Consider the following 7,818-nt stretch of genomic DNA (forward strand, 5'->3'; position numbering starts at 1 on the left):
ACTTTAAATGATGAGAGGTGTAAATCCTGTCATATCTCTTAAGTTTTTGAACTTGAGCCATACATAAGGTGTTTAAGATGATACAACATGCATAGTTTTAGATTGTAGATTTTATGGATTTATAGTTAAAGCTATTTCTAGAGTCATCAGAGAAATGAAGATGATAATTTCTAAAATTTATGTGATTGGCTTAAAACCATTTCCCCATGAATTAAAAAAAAATTCTTCCAGCATTTGAGCCTTTAATATAAGTCCTCTACTTCTTATAAGAAATATTTAGTAAGATGGGCAGAACAAAGTAAACATGAATTATCCCATTACTTCCTTTCTCACCCACTAGATTTTATTCCAGCTATCAACTATAAATACTTTCCAATGTTGTCTAAAGGAAAATCTACACTTGGAAATTTAGCTTCATTCTAAAATAGGTCGACAATGAGCATGTCTGTACTTCTATTATTTTATCAGTTGTGATCTACAGATTAGCATTTACATAGTTGACTCAAAGTAGTCATGGAAAAGAACTTCTCAATTATTTTATCTTTCTCATTATCAAAAACACTAAATATTGATTGGAAAATTTTTTAGGTTCTTATTTTCCTTAAAGGGCTTATAAAAAGAGCATATTTAGTTTGTAGTGAAAATGAATTTGTTCACAGTACATAGTGGTTACTGTTGATTTCTTTTCTAAAGTATATATTTTACAAGCTTTCTTTTCAATAGTTTAGCAATTATCTTGTTAATTCTATAACTAAGAAAATACCACATTCCTTCCAGTTTTTCAAAGAAGTAGTACTAAATATAAGTACAATGATGGTGTAAACATTTGGTAGGAGTTAAAAATTGATCAAATCATCTAGGAATACTCACATTCCCATATGCAGAATCATCTGAATAATGAAGTACTATTTAGTTATGATGGTGGTGGTGGTGGTGGTGAAGATGATGATGATGATGATGATGATGATGATGATGATGATGATGATTCTAATAAAACCCAGCCTACAGCTTTTCTTAATCATAGTAGGAGGTGTGAACCTGAAAGGAACATAGTGAGTTTTTCCAGTACTCATAGCATTGCTGCTATATGTTCCATTTCTCTTGGTTCTGTGAAAAAAATACCATAAAATTTGGTTAAAATTAAATGAAGAGTCCTTTACTTTGTTATATGAACATCTCCTATCTCTGTCTTGTCTTAGAACTTATTCTGTTATGATGGCTTTTCCACATACTGGTAATCTGATATTTTGAAGTAGCAATTGATTTGGCAATTTGTAAATTAGGTAGAAAATGCAAGCATATAAATAATGATTTCTCACTTATTTTAATTATGCATAGTCCATTTCTCATGCATACATAAATACAAAGATGTCATATTAATTATATTTTGATAGGCAGTTAAGTTCCAAATATACTGAACAGTAGAATATAGTGGCAAAAGGAGATTTTAAATGTTTCCGATATTTCAAGAAATTGCCCAAATTATAGTCCTCATAGTATGCACCTAGTTGTTTAAATACAATTGGTGTCCCAAGTTAGCTAAGAATTAGGACTCTTTTATATCTTTTATAAAATAAGCATGATCTTGGCAAATTAATCCATTCACTTCCACCATATGAAAAGCAATGTATCCAATAATCCCTTTAAATGACTTACAGAAGAATTTGAAAGCAAAAAAAAAAAAAAAGTCACCATTATATAGAAATGTGAAGAGCATTCAACTCATCAGACTACTTTAATATTACATTGGCTGTGAAAATGTGTTGAAATGCAGAGTTGGGTTATGCATCATAAAACTTGCCTTTGTGAAAATGTACCACCCTCCCACCATAATTAAGCTTTTTAAAAGAACAAAAGAAATCTAACTCTCCTCCATAAAATTAAAATAATATGGTCCAGAGCATAGAAAATAGATAAAAATTGCACGACACATTCGCTTTCAAACAGTTTTCATGGGGAAAATATCAGCATGCAAAGTCTTTTCACCTACCTGAAGTGGCTGGTCTCTAAGAAAAATGCAAACAAGGCTGTCAAAATGTTCACTAGCTGCCGGTTCATTCCTGTTTCTGTGATGCTTGTGGAAAATATCCCCAAAATGATTCCAGAAAGAAGCTAGGACAAAGTATCTATCTATTGTCCAAATTCAAAATCTGGCAGGAATCTAGTTTCCTTGAAAATCAAAAAGAGATTTGGGTTTGTACAGTTTGCTGAGAAAAAACAAAAAGTGCCAGTTCTAGGCATCGTGGTCAGGTCAAAGCGGGGCTCAGGACCATCAGTTAACCCAGGAAAGACAAAGCCTAAGAACTGATGGATCCCCTAGCTGCTTTTCCCGAATAATAAAAATGCTGCTACCTTAATCGCATCACCATGCAAAGGGGACTGGTGACAATGCCATGCTGGAAGTCGGGTTGCTGTGGCTTTTGTTTTAAGTCCTTTCTGTTTAGCAAATCCCTTTTATCTAAAAAAAAAAAAAAAAGAATGTTTTTTTAAAAGAAGTTTTAAACGAGGGACAAGAAAGGACTCAGCGCGCTGGAGTGGGTAGGGAGAAGAGGGCAGAAATGCTGCGATCCAGTGCTGGAACGAGGGCTACAGAAAGAGACGGAGACGTGATCTTACCCAGCCTATAAATTTCAGCACTCGGACAGCTCCTAGCTCTGAAGTGCGCATGTTTCCTTTTTCAGTCGCTTGGGGCGGGGGTCGAGGAGACGCATTCAAGAAGGGACCTGCCTGCCATTCAAAGGCAAAGAGTTGACTGGCCGTTCAGCACAGGGGTGCCGAAGTGGGTGCAATAAAACCAGGGAAGAGCAGAGGTCAGAGTAGATGGAGAGGGTGAAGGAGTCTAGGGTCTGAGCTTCTGGAAATGCAAGTCTGTCAGTGGGTGGGCGGGACGGGAGTTTGAACCGGAAAAGAGAAGAGAATATAAGTCTAGGCGTGGGAAAAGGAAATTGGGGGAAGCAGAGCACAGAATCTGGAGTACTGAAATTATAACAAGGGAGTGAGACCTGGAGGCAAAAGGGGAGTCCTGTGCGGAAGAGGAGGGGACATTTCCGTGGCTTAGAGAAGCCCGTGTGTGGGAAAAGATTCATGAGTATCGATAAATTAATTTAGGAGCCTTTTATGCCTTCTTCACCCCTTGAGTGTTTTCGTTTGATTTTAGCCTCGTGTTCCCAGAGGATCTCTCTGCCTCTCTACTAGGGAAAGCCCCTTCCGCTGAGCTTTCTTCAGTGGCTCAAAATCCCTGGGCATCCTCTTCAAGGCGCAGATTTGTAAAGGAAGAAAAATACAATGGGCCAGAAGGGGGCAGTAGCAATCTTTTCCTGCCCTGGTTAAAGGTTAGAATAGGGCTCTCACTAAAAAATGGAGCAAGAAAGGGTAAGACTGCGGGTTGAGTTTCTTCTGCCCATTCTAGATGTTGATCGCCAGAGAAGATCATGTAATAAATGTGGGTGTTCTTTTCCTAAATTGACTAAAGAGATAGAAAATAGTGAAAGTTTATAAATCCTGTACAAAAGCATGACAGGTAACCTCGCTATTTCTAACTAAATTTGTAAATATTAGTCAGAATAAAAGAAGAAAGGTAAATAGTTCAATGCAAGTAATTAGTAGCTTCTGGTAAAGGGAAATAAAAAATGCATGTTCAACCAAGATTTTTGTTTGTAAAATATACCTTGTTAGTCCCCTTGGCACTCCACTGTAGGTCTTCATTTTAAAGCAAATAATATGATTAACTTTTAGTCCATAAATGATGAATCTGCCCTTGGGTCAGTTTAAATATCATGGCAGAGTAACAAAGAATTCTATGTTTTTAAATAGTAGAAAAATTTTTTTTTCTGAGAAAAAGATTAAGTTCTTTTCACCTTTTAATGTTAATATAAATCACCTGAGAATCTTATCGAAATGCATCTAGTAGGTCTGAGGTGGTACTTGAGAGTCTGCATTTCTAAGAAGTTCATAGCTGAGGTTGATGCTGCTAATCCACTGATCACACTTTGAGTAGCAATAGTCTGTACGCCCTTTTATCGGATTTCTGCCCCACCAAGACGGTGAGAATATAGGAACTCTTTAATGACAAGCAGCAGTGCCCAAGCATTCTGCTTACATACAAAATCAATTCTTTGGATATGTTCTCTTAACTTTCAAAGCCCAGAAAGAGTGATTCAATTTAAAAGGAAGAGAGTGTAGTGTAGTGTAGTGTAAGACATCCCTGGCCTGCAGCTTCGAATCTGTTCACTTCCAGATTCATACACATGGAAACTCTAGACCTGATTTTATCCCTGCAGTCCTGACCCACAAACTAAAATCAATTCCTAGAAATATATTTCTTCAATTGGTGCTATGGAAAATCATACAAGATTTTTTATGCTCAAGATTCTTTCCAAAAGAAAAAAAAATACATATGTAAAAGTAGAAGAAAACGATTTGTCTCAAATTTGTTTGAGGTTGTAATACTGCTTAAATTAATACAGACTTTGCAAATCATTTCTTTCAACAGCAGTCTTGTTGAAAGACTGGCTAGCAGCATGAAATCATAACATTTATTATTTTAGAGTTGGAAGGGGCTTCAGAGAGGATCTAGTCTAGCCTCCTCATTTTACTTCTCAGCTCTCCTCAATTTGGGTTCCAGCTCTGTCAATCCACAGAAATAGCTCTCACTAAGGCTGCCAATGAATTCCTTATAACTAAGGCTTGAGGTTATTTTTTCGTTGTCATCTTACTTGACAGTTCCACAGCACTGAACATCATCGGTCTCTTTTCTGTTTGTCTAAAAGTTTTATTTTTATTTTATTGTGATAAGAACACAACATGAGATATACTCTCTCAATGGATATTTAAGTGTACAATATTGTTAACTCTAGGCAGGATATTGTACAGTGGATCTCTAGAACTTATTCATCTTGCATCACTGAAATTTTATATCCATTGATTAATAATCCCACTTCCCCCTCTCTTCTGTCCCTTGCAGCCACCATTGTGGTCTCCTGAAGCACTTTCTGTCCTTGACCCTGTGACATTGTACTCCTGGATTGCCTCTTCTTCTGTCCCCTTTGTAGGCATATCCTCCTCTAATTTGCTTATAAAAGTTGGATTTCCTAAAGCCTATATTCTAGGCCCTCTCTTCTTCTCACACTACACTCACTTAGACAATATTATGTACATCCATAATTTCCATTATCCTTTTGTGCAGATGACACACAAATACATATTTCTATCCAGGCCTGTACATCCAACTGCTTCCTAAACGATTCCTGTTGGATGTCTCAAATACTTCTCAAACTCCACATGTCAAAATCGGACCTTTTAATACTTCTTCCAAATCCTGTTTTCTGTTGTACTATGCCTGTTTCATTGTTGCCAACCAAAACCCAAGTCATCATCCCTAAGACTCTCTCTCTACCACTCACCATATTCAGTTCTTCACCAAGCCCTATTGATTCTATCTCTGATATTTTCCAAATCTGTCTACTCTCTCCATTTCAACCTCTATAACCCCAGTTGGGGTATCTTTGTCTCTTGCTTGTATTGCATCAATAGTTACCTTACTAGTCTACCTGGACCAAGAGCTGATCATCCTCTACCTCATTCTCTACACTGCAGTCAGAATGATTGTTCAAAAATCCAAATCTAATTCTGTCACACCCCCTGATCAACGCTGTGACTCTCCATTGATCTTTGGGTTGAACAAGAAAACTACTTAACATCACCTAAAAGTTGCACATGGTCTGGCCCATGCCTACATTATCCTTCATCTCGCCCCCTACTTATCTCATTCCTTCCCCTCTAGCCATATTGGTCTATTCTTAATCCCTCATGCTTGCCATATTTCTTAATCCCATAGCATGCCATGCCTCCCGTTTTGTCTTGTTAACGTTAGCTTACTTAAAAAAAAACTCTCTGCTCAAGTGTTATTTCCTCAAGAAGGCCTTCCCTGACCTGCACAACTCTATCAACTCTCCCTATGACACAGTCCCTTAGTACGCAGCAACTGTGATTGAAAGAGCTTGTCGGCATTGCATATATACATGTGTCTGGTTAATTGCTTAGATAATGAGCTTTGTAATGGACAGGGACAGCATCTGTTTTGGTTCACCACCATATCTCCATACATTCAGTGATAATGACAATAATCACAATGGTGTCGATACTGATTAGGATATAGTTTCTAAAGTGCACCCAGAAGTGCTGCTTAAACAAAACAATATGCTTAAGTATGTGTAGTTCTGTCAAAAATTACTTGTTAGGGAAATTAACAATTTAAGAACTATGATTATTTGAAAGGAAATTAAGCTCAGTGGCTCAGGAGTCTATAGCATGAGTTGCAAATACAAGTAGGAGACTATGAAACTGATATCCTTGATTCAGATTCCACCTCAAACACTGATCAATTATGTGACCTTGGGCAAGTCATTTAATCCCACTGAACCTCATTTTTGTAATATATAAAATACAGATGATAATACTGCTACATAAACTACTTCTATATGGAATAATCTTAAAAGTCATGTGAAATCATAGCTGAAGATATGTTTTAGGTTCTTTTTTATTAAAAATGATTGAGGTGACATTGAACAACAAAATCCAGTAAGTTTCAAATGTACAATTCAACAGTATGTCATATATATTGCATTGTGTGTTCAACACCCAGAGTTAGATCTCCTTCTGTCACCACATATTTGACCCCTTGTACCCATATATACCTCCCCCTTCTTCCCCTTCCCTCTGGTAACCACTAATCTACTGTCCATGAGTCTCTATTTGTCATGATTTTTTGTTGCTTTTAGATTTATATCTCACATATGAGTGATATCATGTGGTTCTCAGGTTTTTCTGTCTGATTTATTTCACTTGGCATAATAATCTCAAGATCCATCCATGTTGTTGCAAAGGGCAGCATTTCATCTCTTCTTATGGCTGAGTAATATTCCATTGTCTGTATGTACCACAGCTTCTTTATCCAGTCATCTATTGTACGGCACTCCGGTTTCTTCCATGTCCTGGCCGCTGTGAATGATGCTGCTATGAACATCAGGGCGCACATATCTTGTGTTTTAGGTCCTTAATCTCAGTTCTTAGCATCTGTTGACTGCTGAAATTCATGTTTTGATGTTGTCTTTTGAACAATTGTACTTGCAAGTAAATACAGTCTCAGGAGCTTGGAAAGGTCTTACATGCAATGCACTTGGAATCCTGAAGTGAAATTCACCTGTGCTTCTAATTCACTAAATTACAACTGATTGAGGCATGTGGCACCCTCATTTTGTACTCTTAACAGAAATGAGAAGATTCTGACCCATCCTATAATTTCATAAGGGTCAAAACACAATATTTGGTCAATATGATGCTACATATTTAAAAAATTCTAAATGTAAACAAATAGAGACATTTCTTATGAACATAAGTACCATTCGATCATTGGTATTATTTACTGACACTAATAAACCTCTAACATATACATAATGTTTTACAGTTTTCAAAATACCCACACGAAGTGGTGGGTAGAACAATGATTAATCACCATATTTTTTCCACTGAGGAATCTAAAGTTCATGTAAGTTGATCAATTTTCTTAAGTCCACATGGTTATTAACTGACAAAGTCATACTTTTTATGTGTACTACCTAAGTAAATAGACTTAATTCTCATCATATGTATGATTGGTGTTATTTTTAAGTCACTGAAAACCTACTATATACCCAGAAGTATTTTTTTTAATAACTATGTTTATATTTCCATTGCAGTAAGTACCTCTCTCAATAGCACTTTGGTTTCCGTTATATTGAGATCCACATACACACAAATGATAAATAGAAAGCCCATTAT

At 36.5% G+C, this 7,818-nt stretch overlaps 1 protein-coding gene across 3 annotated transcripts in view; it reads right to left on the reverse strand.

Moving 5' to 3' along the window:
- Positions 1 to 2,837, reverse strand: part of GLRA2 (glycine receptor alpha 2) — a 173,429-nt gene extending 170,592 nt beyond the window's left edge. The window contains exons 1-2 of one of the 3 annotated variants that reach the window (XM_006911658.2): positions 2,617 to 2,837; positions 1,991 to 2,169 (exon numbers count right to left, since the gene is read on the reverse strand). In XM_006911658.2, coding sequence (XP_006911720.1) covers positions 1,991 to 2,058 — 68 coding nt within the window. In that variant the 5' untranslated portion in view covers positions 2,059 to 2,169; positions 2,617 to 2,837. Of the gene's footprint in view, positions 1 to 1,990; positions 2,452 to 2,616 lie in introns of those variants that run through there. The other 2 variants (XM_006911659.1, XM_006911660.1) reach the window with 2 other exon arrangements.
- Between the last annotated feature and the right edge of the window lie 4,981 nt (positions 2,838 to 7,818).

The sequence above is a fragment of the Pteropus alecto genome, unplaced genomic scaffold, assembly GCF_000325575.1.
Source record: "Pteropus alecto unplaced genomic scaffold, ASM32557v1 scaffold23, whole genome shotgun sequence".
NCBI classification, from domain to species: Eukaryota; Metazoa; Chordata; class Mammalia; order Chiroptera; family Pteropodidae; genus Pteropus; species Pteropus alecto.